This window comes from Polistes fuscatus, unplaced genomic scaffold (assembly GCF_010416935.1).
Source record: "Polistes fuscatus isolate 324 unplaced genomic scaffold, CU_Pfus_HIC Scaffold15, whole genome shotgun sequence".
Lineage (NCBI taxonomy): Eukaryota > Metazoa > Arthropoda > Insecta > Hymenoptera > Vespidae > Polistes > Polistes fuscatus.
In genome coordinates, this window is record NW_025113053.1 from 2307424 (window position 1) to 2320112 (window position 12689).

Sequence of the window (12689 nt, forward strand, 5' to 3'; positions counted from 1 at the left end):
TATTAATTGAAACTATACTTATACAATGGAAATGAAAAAGAAATTAAAGATTTTCAAACGTTTAAAAGTTATTTAAATAATTATTTAAATTATACTTATTTAGTAAAATATATAACGTAGTAAATGTTGTTGATTTTGTAAAAAACTATTACATTTTTTATTTTTAACATCATTTTTTTCTATTGTGTCATTTAGAAAGATTATTATGGTAAGAACAAACGTATTCTTCAAACTTTTTTCTATTTGTTCCATTGTTGGTTTTTCTGTTTTTGTTTTTTTATTCTATTTTATAAACTTCAATGTGTATTCAAAGTTCATTTTGTTTGAAATAGTACGAAATAGTACAAAGCATTAAAAAAGGTCGTATTTTGTGTGTATGTATATGCATATACATATAATACAATATATATACATATACATATTTGCCTATATTTGCGTATGCATTATTAGTATTTAGAATAGGAAATCGGTGTAAACATAATCAAGCTTTATATCCTTTTGTTTATTCTTTTTTTAAGCTTATGTTCGCCATCTTTTCTAAAATATAAACGTAAAAATGGAACGATCCTTTCATATTTATATTACATATGTATGTATATCTATATACATATATAATTATTTTACACCGTACTTTAAAACATATCACTTTTTAAATTTTATAAAAAGAAACAATAACAATTCTTCAATACATAGATAAACTTTGTAAAAACTGAATATGGAAAAATGTATATATGAAAAATAAAAGAAACCAATTCTCGAAAGCAATGTAATAGGCACGTCAGCTTATCGAATGCAATAATATGGCAGTAATATTCATTTAATAATATACTTTTTAATATTGCATTCAATTAATTATGCTGTTTGAAGCGTAAACACTTTCTTATACCAAGTTTGACAAATGTAATCCTCATATTTTGTTTAAATTTTCATTGCAGTATTGCGTGTCCCTGTTACACTGTTACATCGTTACATTGTTATCGACATAAATATTGGTGTTGTAAATTGTATAAAAAACATTTGTTTCCTATGGGGAAAAAAAAATACAGGATTGTTCGTTAATTTAAGAAGGGGATATTGTTTATCCAAAATATGCATCTACGGACTAAGTAGATTAAAAAATTTGTTAAAATTACAGTTCATTCGCAATTTTTAAACAAAATATGATTACCTGTTAAATCTTTAAAACGCTCAATCAAAAATAGTTTATATAACTTTGCAAAAAAAAAGAAAAAAAAAATAACATAAAATCAATGACGTAATCTACAAATATTTTCTATAGTTATTCAATAAACGTGTATCTTATAAAATCGCACTTTGTGTTTTATACATTCAATTTTTAATACTAAATTGAATATTTTAATACTCTTCTAAATTAATTTAATTCGGAGCCAATAAGCGTTTAGCATCATTGTCTTTTAGACTCAGCTAAGCCCCGTTATTTACTAACTAATCTGTGGAATATTTAAATTTCTCAATGGTTCAATAAATAAAAATTATTCTATACAGTTTAAAGCTAAATTATTTACAAGTATCAAATTTGTGTACATATATCACATAGTACCCCCAAATCAATTCTCAGATTGATTATCTTATTTGAAATTAAACTTTTTTTTTTATAGAAAATTTATTTAACATCAATGATATGTTATATTTGACTTATTTCATTTGAATTATTTTCTATGCCAGTACAATTCTTTCATGTTTGTTCGCTTTGAAAGCTTGGAAAATTTTGAAAATAGAGCGATAATTCGGATTGAAGTTAACACAAAATAAGATAATCATTCTGACAATGATTTGTCAATTAACTTACATAATATTTGGTCAAAGTATTTTTCTATTATTTCATGTAAACTGTGTGTGATTGTGCTATTTCAAATGATCTTCACAAACAATTGACATGAGTAAATTTGTCTCTAATCGCATTAAAATGGAAACTATTAATAGAGTAATAAAGTCAATAATTTAATTACATCTTAAATAAGCTCGGACATATAACGTTTGTCATTAATTTACTAAATTTGGTAATCATCAAAGTTTTACATGTATATTTACACACCTTGGACATAAAGTTAATGTAAAAATTTGTACAGTATTTAATATATTGTACATGATCAGTTTTTTTTACTTAGAAAATTTCTCTTATATGAAAAGTCAAAACGTCATGATAACATCATTTAATTTTTTTAAAAATATTAATAAACAATACACCACAATTTAAAAAGAATTTTCTATTCCACTAATGATCCTCTCATTCGAATGCTTTTGCATTAGTAGCAGTTCGATGTAAATGCTTCTATGCAAAACAAATCGAATATAAATACATTCTTCTTACTTCAATCTTTAAAGATTGAATAATACGTTATTAATAACGTCAGGCACTATCAACCCTTTATGGAAAATGTTATAATACATTCCATTTAATAAATCATCTCTCTTGCTAGATGTAAAACTTGTTCTTACAACAGTTTTTACGATAGCTACTCTGTGTGTCATATACATCGACGGTTATTTTACATATAGTAAATTTAGGTGAAATAGTTCATTTCAACAAAACATTTCTACTTTTAATGATATTTTTAATTTAGCAAATTACATGACAAAATATGTACTAATCTTTGAATACAAAATATACACCTATGAAATCTCTGTTTTTAACAGAAGATATGTATTACAGAGGAGAAAAGGCATAATAAACAAGAATAATCTCAAATTTTCTTTTTATAAATTTACAGAAATTAAATCTCACTTCAACTTTATAACATGAATAATTTATATAACAAAATTTACACAGTTTTTTTTATCACTGCGTCACTGTTGATTTCTTATTAATATAGAATTTTGTAATGATGATTTTACTTAAAAAATTATAGATTTGAACATATGAATCGTAATAAGACAATATAACTATAACTTCAGTTGTGATTCTTTTTCTTAAATTTGATATGGGCTCTAAGAACTGTACAGCTGGTAGAATATCTTTATGTCTTTGATTTATGTCATATTTTTTTTACAATTCTCACAGCAGATAAACAAAGTTTTTTACTTGACTATTAAAATTAGATCACATTTCAAATACTATGCAAATAGATATTTGTATACTATTTGTATAGTATAATTGACCCTTAGAAGCTATATTTTACACCTCAAATCGTCTTGCATGCCTGCATCCAAGACTATAAATTAAAATAAATTTAATTAGAGGTGCATTGAGAGAAAACTGCATTGAGAATTGTAAATTGGATTATAAAACATAATTAATATGCCTACTTAACCGCGCGTGTTTATGGTATCGTTAATGTTATTAAACATTATATTATTTTTTTGATATAATAATATACTGACAGAGAACAATGTGATGTGCAATATATTATTTGAAATTAATTTAAATTTGTTTTTTTTTTTATAAGAGAAATTAATGTTTTATTTATAAATTACGTATACTTTTACTCGTAATATTTGACAAATCTGCAAATTCCAACTTTAGGAAGAATTTATTGTCATAATATAAATTTTCAAGTATATACAAATATTAACAAAAACAAAAAAATAAACTTTCTACCAACTGAACATTTATAAAATAAAAATAATTAATTGAACAAGATAATATAAAAAAAAAACTGTATTTTCTTGGTTAACACCTAAAGTGCATTTATCGATAGAAATTGCATCTACTATTCAAGCATCTTTCAAATATTTATGTTTGAATATTACTAATCTTCTTCTTTTTTCTTATTTCCTTATATTTTTTCCTTTCTCAAATAAAAATTATGCACATTATGTGCTTTATACTCTATTTACGTGCTTATAAGTCACTTTAAAAAGTGTTTAATGCATTTCTTAAAATAATCCTTTCTTATAAGTCAATTAATGCCTAGCTTATTTTTGTGGCACCATTGTGATTCACCTTGTGATTCACTGTCCAAACGTCTTCTTGTATAGTCTTAAGATATTCTTCCAACAATGTAGCTAATTTACGTCTTTTAAAACGTAATGATTCCTTAACAATATCTTTCACAAATGCAAGTCGAATATCCAATGTTCCTTGAACTTGATGTAAATGCGTAAATAATGTTGCGTGATCTGAAACAAGTAGACAAATTGAATATGCATATTGGCATGTATATAAATATTATAATATTAAATTACAAATTATACGAGGACGTAAATATTATAAGATAGAATAAAAATGAACCTACTTGTTCCCCGTCTTCGTATTTCTTTGTAAACAAGTTCCCTGACCGTTAAATTGTGCCTTCTTATATCCTCCAATTCTTTTTTCGTTAAGACCTTTTCTTTTTCTATCTTCGGTTCTAGTTTCTCTTCAACGTGATTCGTTAACCTTTCTTCAACTGCACTTACAATTTTGTCACTATTTTCGCTGCTGTCATTAGAAGGCAGTCTATTACTTTCCACATTAACAAGATCTATCCTTTCACTTTTAACATCACTTCTTAAGTCAACATTATTAACTACGATTGGTGTTAAAATAGGTGGACTATCCATATGATTATTAACATGTTCGGCTGGAATTGCTTCAAAAATTGGAATTGTTGGCATTTCCGCAAGTCCATTCACTAATTTTTCTTGCGAGCTTGCAGCAGCACACGGTGTACTCGTTACATGGCTTGCATTTGTTAAATTTGGTGTAGTATTTAGTTCGGCATTTGGTAGCACTTGATTTTTGGTTTCATCCATCCAAGGTATTGGAGAACTTGGAGGCGTACTAGCAGGAGAATATGAAGGTCTTCGTACAATAACATCTTTTGGAATAGGGCCTGGTTTTCTTTTATTGGGAGACGGCCTTGGAACAGGTGTCCCTCCTCCGTCAGAAGGTGGTAATGAACGTTTTATACCACCTTTCGATGTAGAAGATGTTGCTCCAACCATATCGATATCTGCTTCATCTACCATCATCCTTTTGTCTATTTTAAAAGGATTACCTGCAAATCCAAGTTTAAAATATTAGTTATTATTTCTCAAAATAATCAATAATAGAACAATCAAAGAAATAAAAATACTCTAAAAGATTCTAAAATTATTCTTCTAAAATTATTTACCAAACATATGTTGTCTGACAGGTACACTTTCGATCTCTCTTAAAGGCGGTGTCATCCTTTTTAAATATTCCTGATAATTCCCCATCTGAGCTAAAGGCATTGAATGAACATAATCATCGTCTAATAATTTGGTATGTAATAATCCAGGTTGCAAAAAATTTGCACGCATTCTCACAACTTGATCCAAAAGTGATTTTCTTGGGACATCAAAAGCATTGCGATAACTCTGTGCACCACGCTGTTGCTGTTGATTCTTTACTAAACCAACAACGAATCCACCAAACTCATTTAATTGATCCCTAAGTCCGGTAAATTTGTCTTGCAATAAAGGATGCGATACCTACAAAAAAATATCTCATTAATTTATTATTTTAATGTTACACTTTTATACATGCATTTGAATGTACTTTTAAAAGATGTACATAGAAAATTTGTTCAGATCTCTTACCAAATCTTTTTTCAATGGTGTTCTGGGAATAACTCTAACACCTTCCGTTATGGTAGTTGTACTAGCATTAGTTAAATTTTTTGTCATATTAGCAGCTGCAACTTGTTTGGAAATTACTTCATTACATAGTCTATCAAACTCTATTTTTGCTTGATTTTTCAAGCGTTTTAAATAATTTAAAACACTGTACGATAAAGAATTATCCATGTTATCAGGTATTAAAGTTTGTGCTAGTGGAGCAGGTGCACCCATTCTAGTTAACGCTCTCCTCAATGACTGTAATTAAAAGTTAAAATTAAAATTCAAATAAATAACATCAAATTAAATTTTAAATTGTCAAATATTTGTATATAAGACACACGTGTGTGTCTCTTCTATTCAATAAAATTGTATATAGAGTAAAAGCAACTTACCGCAGAATAATAAGTAGGCATAGTTCTCATATAATTTTGGAACTGTGTTCTCCATTCATTTGTTGGTTTCAGCCTATGTACCTTAAACAATTCTTCTAATAACGGTAACAATACAGGATAATTGTAGGGCATAACGAATAAATTTACGCAAGTTAAGTTTGTGCTCGCTTTTAAATATCCGAAAGGATGGCCTACCTCGCTGGACTTGTAAGAATTTGCTACAAATACTTGCCAACATATTGTTGGTTGTTTTCTGGCTAATATATACTGCGTTAACGGACTGGGTTCCAATTCATATTTGTCAAATGGTAGGTTTTCTATTACCATTGGTTCTTGACTGGTACAGGTAAACTTGACATTGGGGTGCGCAGATCTTGGTGGCAGTGAACTAGCACTTAAGTCTGGCCAAAAACTTTCTGGAATTGGCCAAAAGCCAACTGCAAATCCTTTCTGTGCTGAACGTGGAACGTAAATTAATCTTCTACAAGAATGCCATGCTGTATTTCCTAGTACTGTTGGATTTGTAGAATACTGAGTCCGAGGGCCATTGTTAATATTATTTTCATCTTCGTTCTCGTCTTCATCCTGATTGTGTACCTCGTTAGAAAGCGGAGGAGGATCAGGTCCAATCTTTTCAAAATTTATTACTACGCCAGATTGAACTTTTTGTACTAAAGAATCAATGCATTGCATCATCATTCTAAACGATGTTATGCAGTACGAACGACCTATAATTTATACAATTAATTAATCACTTTGTAACTATTTTTATAATGAATAATAAAACTAAATAATTTATCCATCATACCTCCAGTTACTTCGCACATTGCATCTATCGGAGACGAATCGCTTGCAACTAAACCAGTATCTCGTTCAACGGCCGGTGTCCCAGATAATCTTAACACCAAAGAAAATAGCCTTTGGTCCCATCTAAATGGTTCCTTAGTTAATTCTGATCCAGGTATAGGAGAATGCATTGGTAATGTAAACTTGTAAGAAAACAAAATTTGATGTGAAAATATTTAACATAAACTTTAACTTTACCGAATGAATAAAAATATCTCGAATACATAATTTTGGTATTAACTGCACAATATTAAAGACATACTATAGCAACTTACATCTTGATGTACTCCACTGTTGGTCGTATATTTTCCACCATCCGTTATAACAACAATTACAGACGGTTCTAAGTAAAATGGACATCTTCCTTGCCCATAAGTATCGATACCAGTTTGCATCCTATTTATATTCAAAACATCCAAAGCATGCTTTAACGCAGCACCTAAAGTTGTAAGGCCAACACATTGTAAGTTTTTCAATTCGTTCATAAAGGTGGCCAAATTTTCTTTCCAACCAGCCTTAAAAAACAAACATACAATTCTATCAGATTATATTATTCAATAATTTATCACAATATATCGTATGCTAATTCAAATATTAGCGCGCTCGAGTATTTATAAAAAAAAAAAACAAAGTAAGATGGCGCTGAAGGCGCATCTCAGCATGCGGTACCCATAATGCAATTCTTCCGCAACGGAAGACTAAAGGTATGTAGGAAAGTGTGAATTTCACGTTGTTCCTTCTCTGCATAGTTCTATTCATTGTTCTTTCGTACAATAGAAAAATGCGACCAGGACTAAATTTCAAAAGGGGAATCTCCATGCAACTACAATATTATCGTTTAAGAAAAGAATTCGAGTTATGAGAAAAAGCATTAAACGAAAATGTTATGTAGAAGCGCTAGTAGTAGTATAGAGGGGGGAGGGAAAGAAAGAGCAATAGCAGGATAGGTGCGAATAGGGGAACAAGAGAAGGAGGGAGGAGTCATTGGAAGGGACAGGGGAGAGAGAAAGAAGGAGAGAAACAGGGAACGTTTAAGCAAGGAATACGAGATACCTTGATATTCTGGGGCGGATCTTCGAAGGTCAGGAGCATATAACGATCCCCGCGGCTCTCCGGTGATCTTTGTCGTACCTGGAAAAGTATTTTTGATTTACATATGAAGAAATAATCAGGAATTTATCACGATGTATAACACGCATCGTTTTTTTCTTTTCTCTTTTTATTCTCTCTCTCTCTCTCTCTCTCAACATACGTACACCCACCTACACACACACACACACAAAGATGCACACAACGAAACGACGGAGGGAGACACTCATGACAACTTAACACCCGGTCAAGAAAGCTGTCTATTTGGCGTACCTTCACGAAAGTTTCCACTGCGCTCTTGGCTACATCCAAAAGCGTGGGCCGCCCGCCCAAATAAACCCTCTGATTCATGGAGGCCGATGTGTCGATCAAAAAGACTATTATGGTCATCTTCGCGAGGTGAACCCGCTCGTTCTCGAGGTCGTAACTGCGGCTCGAGAGACCTCCCGTAGTTGAAACTAGCTAGCTAGGAGCCCTACAACGGCGTGGCGCATAGCTACTTCGACCATTGAACGCTTTTGAACACGTTCCGTAAAACTTCTCTTTTATCGTAACGGCGCTCGTTTGTTCTCTCTCTCTCTCTCTTTTTCTTTTTCTTTTCTGTTTCTGTCTCTCTCTCTCTCTCTCTCACTCTCGCGCGCGCTCGCTCCCTCGTACTCTATCTTTCCCCCTCTTTCTCTCCTACCCCCTCTCTCTCTCTCTCACTCCCTCTCGCTCTTTCTCTCTTTCTCTCTCTCTCTCTCTCTCTTTCTACTTTTCTCGCGTTGCGTGCTGTTTTCTACACGGATCCGATTTTGCTGCTACGCCGTACGAATCTGATTCTAATATTCTTTGAAATATATGCTAACGGTTGAAATACGGAATAGAAACAGCTGAAATACAAGCACGGATCGCGGTTAGCGAGTTGTGAATCGGACAGGTCTGTCTGCCAGCCTGTCCGCCTGGTCTTGTCTTCCTCATGCTTCCCCCACCATTACTCTTTCACTCTCGTCTCTCTCTCATTTGCTCTTATACGTTTATCGTAAATCTCTCTCTCTCCTTCTAATTTCCCCACTCTATCCCTATTCGTTCCCACTTTCTCTCTCTCTCTCTCTCTCGCTCTCTATCTGCTTCTTTCTTGCTCGCAACGTGTTAATACTCACGCGCTCGATTCTATTTACTCCGTTTCATCTGCCGAAAAACTATCTCGTTATTCTCTTCTCCCCCCCCCCACTCTTTATAGTCAAACTTATGTATGTATATGTATATATATATATATATATATATGTATTCTCTTTCTACATTTATTTTTGTATTTTAATTAATTGCTGATTAACATGTTATTTCGTTATTAAAATCACGTATTATAGTCTAAAAAATTAAGCTTAAAATTACCAATAAAATCCACCAATGATACTTCAATATTAAAAATATTAACCAATATTAATTGTGTCTACAGTGATTGGCTGTTGCACATTACTAGATGTTGTCACAATTATCTGTAAATGACTATAAACAATAGCATATGAATGCAATCAACTGAAACTTTGCAAGTTGAAAACTATACTGCTGTTATATATATATATATATATTCTCTCCAATGATTTCTCTTTGTTTTCCTATCATATCATTGGCTTTTATAATTTTGTTTGCATTTTTTAATCGATTCAAAATATTTTCAAAAAATTAAGTATATACGATTAAGGGGAAAAATAATCAATAGTTTACATAGAACTTTTAAATAAAAGAATAAAATCAAAAATCAAGATTTAGACGCCACCTTCCGAAGTAAAATATGAACTATTTTAATCCGGACGCAAAATTCCATTCGTTACGATTATAATATTTTATATTCTATGGCAAATAATGGCGCGAACATTTAAACGTATTTAAATATACACATACACGATATTTTGGTACAAGTTAATTTGAAAAAAATATATATGTATGAGCATACGATAAAAACTTAAACAATTATTTACAATAATTCGAAGACTTAATATTTAAATAAATAGTATTACGATAGATATTTAAAATTTATGGAAAAATATATAAATTATAATAAACTGTATTTGATATTGCGTAACTTAAGTATGGAATCTATACAAAATCTTTTGTTTAATTAACAAAACAATTATTAAGTTAAGAAAAGAAAAATAATACGATTAGATAAAATACTGATCTCTTACTTCTCTACTTTTTAATACCACTTCCAATTTATTGATCGAACGTTAACTCGCGAAAAGCATGCGCGTCTGTATTATACGTATTTGTAAGGAAGGATGTACTACAGAGATCTATACGTTGTTTTCAATATTATTGCAATTTTTCACAATATAAACGGTGAAATTTCTTTACCAAAAAATGAGGAACATATCAATAGAGCGAATAATGATGACACCTGTTTCAAAAGTTTCGACGTTCACACGAATAAAATTATTAAAACCGAAGATTCACGTGATCTTGGTGCAAAATATTTAAATGAAATGGACGTTGAATCTAGAGAAGAATGTTTTAAATTTTGTTGTAATACAGATAAATGTGACGTTTTCATCTTTGAAGAGAAAGTAAGTATCGATGTTGGATTTTTCATTTTCTATCACTTGTTTTCTATTTGCTTATCCATTCATTTTTAAGAGTATGATGTAATGCAATGTAAACTTTTAGAAACCAGGAAGTTGTTATTTGTTTGAATGCGGTCCACTTCAAAACTTCAAATGTAAATTTACCACTCATGTTAATTACACGAGTGCTGTACGTACCAATTATAATATACACAGTCATACTCAATCGGAGGAAGAAATTCAACTTTCTCAACACGAGCACGAGTTAAAATCATTGAGGTAGATTATAATTTACATATTAAAGTTTCGTATGCATATTATATAATTATATAGTTTGTATTCTACATTAAATATTATTAATTTAGGATGATTTAAACTTTACAGGAAACTTGCCGATACTCCACCAGTTGAATATGCTGTTACAGAACATCCTGTTAAACCAAGCGTTACTGTAGTATCGAGTTTAATTTTAACAACACCACCCCCTAAGCGAGGTAACATTTTCAAATGTTTCTAGAAAATATTAAATGTATGATAATAAAATTTCATCTTCTAAACAAAAATATATAGGTTGTAGTCACAATCAGTATGAGTGTCGTTCGACTGGAGACTGTATAGCAATATACAATGTTTGCGATGGTATTCCACAATGTGCCGATGGTTCTGATGAAGCAGCAGACCTTGTATGCCCTACTGAAAAGCCAACTATCTCAGCTTCAATAGCGATACAAGGACCATCCCCGCAATTACCTTCTAACGCTATAAATTATCAGCGTATGATTGATCAACACAAAGCTTTTGTACCAATTTATCCTCGCGGTCCGGAAAATAATTTAAAACCATGGGAATTACCAAGTATAACAAATCAAGTATTATCACAACCACCAAATAGTTTATATCCGCAAATGGAAATACCGCAAATGCAAAAAAATTTTGGTTTGCCGGCGTATCAGTGGGATTATCAACCATTATACGAACAAAACAAAGATACATACATTCCAGGAAATTCTTATCGAGAGCAAAGTAACTTTAATCCATATGATCGTAAGTATAAATTTGAAAATATCTAATACTAGACTGCAATTTAGTAGCCAAATGTGATGGTATTATGTTAATACGATATTTTATTTTTAGAAAACCAGCCTCACATCTTTAGTCATAAAGGATCTGGTGTTATAAGAGAACCCGATGTAGATGGGTAATAAAAATCAAATCTTATTAATTTTATTAATTTCTTTCTACTAATAAATTTAATAATTTGAATTTCAGTAATGTTTACGTGGATTCAAAGAATCCATCACATTTCTCACCGCCTAATAAAGTAATATGGCAAGAGACTCCAGTTCAACTAGCACCATCGATAACTCCAAATCTTCCACAAAAATTGGTCAACCATTTAGACAAAAATACAAAAAATACAGTATCACCGCCTTGCGAGGTAAGTTAATATTTTTCATATATAATGTGTCCATGATATTTTTTTGTATGATATGACATATTAATTATTTCAGACTTCCGTACAACACACAGATACATTAGTAAAGGACAGAGAGCATGGTAAAGAAGATAAAAAGAAACAAGAAGAAATACCGCATATTAAACAAGATAAACATAATATAGAAAAATTAAATACAACTAAAATTGACGTTTCAAAGCAAAATCATGGACATAAGAGTGAGTTAACAGGTGTGAACAAAAATTATGAAAGTAAATTATATATAAAAAATATTATGATCAGTTTGATTTGATTTTTAATTGGATATACAATTTTTGTAGATCACAAAAGCATTATAGTTTTGGAGAATCATGTAAAAGAACACGAGAAAAGTGCTGCTGTTGTCGCAGAGCATCTTCAACAAATAAATGACCATGACAATTTAAGACCAAGAGGTGCAGTCATTTCTTTAGCGCTAGGATTAATAACCACAGCTATTACTGCTGCATTAATAGCTTGCCGATTACGAATAGTAAAGAGACGTGGACATCGTGGACATGGACCTTATGCTCATGATGCTGATTATTTAGTTAATGGAATGTATCTTTAATTATATCAAAGCAAGCCTATTAATAGTTTCCTACTAATAATTTTATTAATCATACAATTGTTGATACGTTTCCAAATTTCATCAATTTCATTTGATGAATTTTCAATTTCGATATCGCGTATTGCAGTCCAAAAATAAATCGTTGTTGTACAAGAAAATTGTGAGAAATAAAATATTTTACACTGGTAATCTAATGAAATATTATTTGTAATTTTTTTTTTTTCTATTAGTTCATCTTGTACTTATGA

General features: G+C 30.7%; 2 protein-coding genes across 2 annotated transcripts; one reads left to right on the forward strand and one right to left on the reverse strand.

Annotated features, from left to right (window-relative positions):
* Nucleotides 1-1501: 1501 nt before the first annotated feature.
* On the reverse strand, nucleotides 1502-8527 carry LOC122514463 (integrator complex subunit 6). The gene is made up of 9 exons (XM_043631319.1): nucleotides 8127-8527; nucleotides 7818-7895; nucleotides 7040-7279; nucleotides 6727-6907; nucleotides 5919-6646; nucleotides 5506-5781; nucleotides 5058-5397; nucleotides 4197-4940; nucleotides 1502-4080 (listed from the first exon to the last, which is right to left on the reverse strand). Exons 1-9 carry the CDS (start codon nucleotides 8241-8243, stop codon nucleotides 3872-3874), a joined length of 2913 nt encoding a protein of 970 aa, XP_043487254.1. The 5' UTR covers nucleotides 8244-8527; the 3' UTR covers nucleotides 1502-3871.
* A 1541-nt stretch (nucleotides 8528-10068) lies between these two features.
* Nucleotides 10069-12630, forward strand: LOC122514707. Its single transcript, XM_043631687.1, has 8 exons — nucleotides 10069-10399; nucleotides 10500-10675; nucleotides 10781-10890; nucleotides 10967-11440; nucleotides 11531-11594; nucleotides 11666-11834; nucleotides 11908-12082; nucleotides 12173-12630. Exons 1-8 carry the CDS (start codon nucleotides 10115-10117, stop codon nucleotides 12439-12441), a joined length of 1722 nt encoding a protein of 573 aa, XP_043487622.1. The 5' UTR covers nucleotides 10069-10114; the 3' UTR covers nucleotides 12442-12630.
* Nucleotides 12631-12689: the final 59 nt, after the last annotated feature.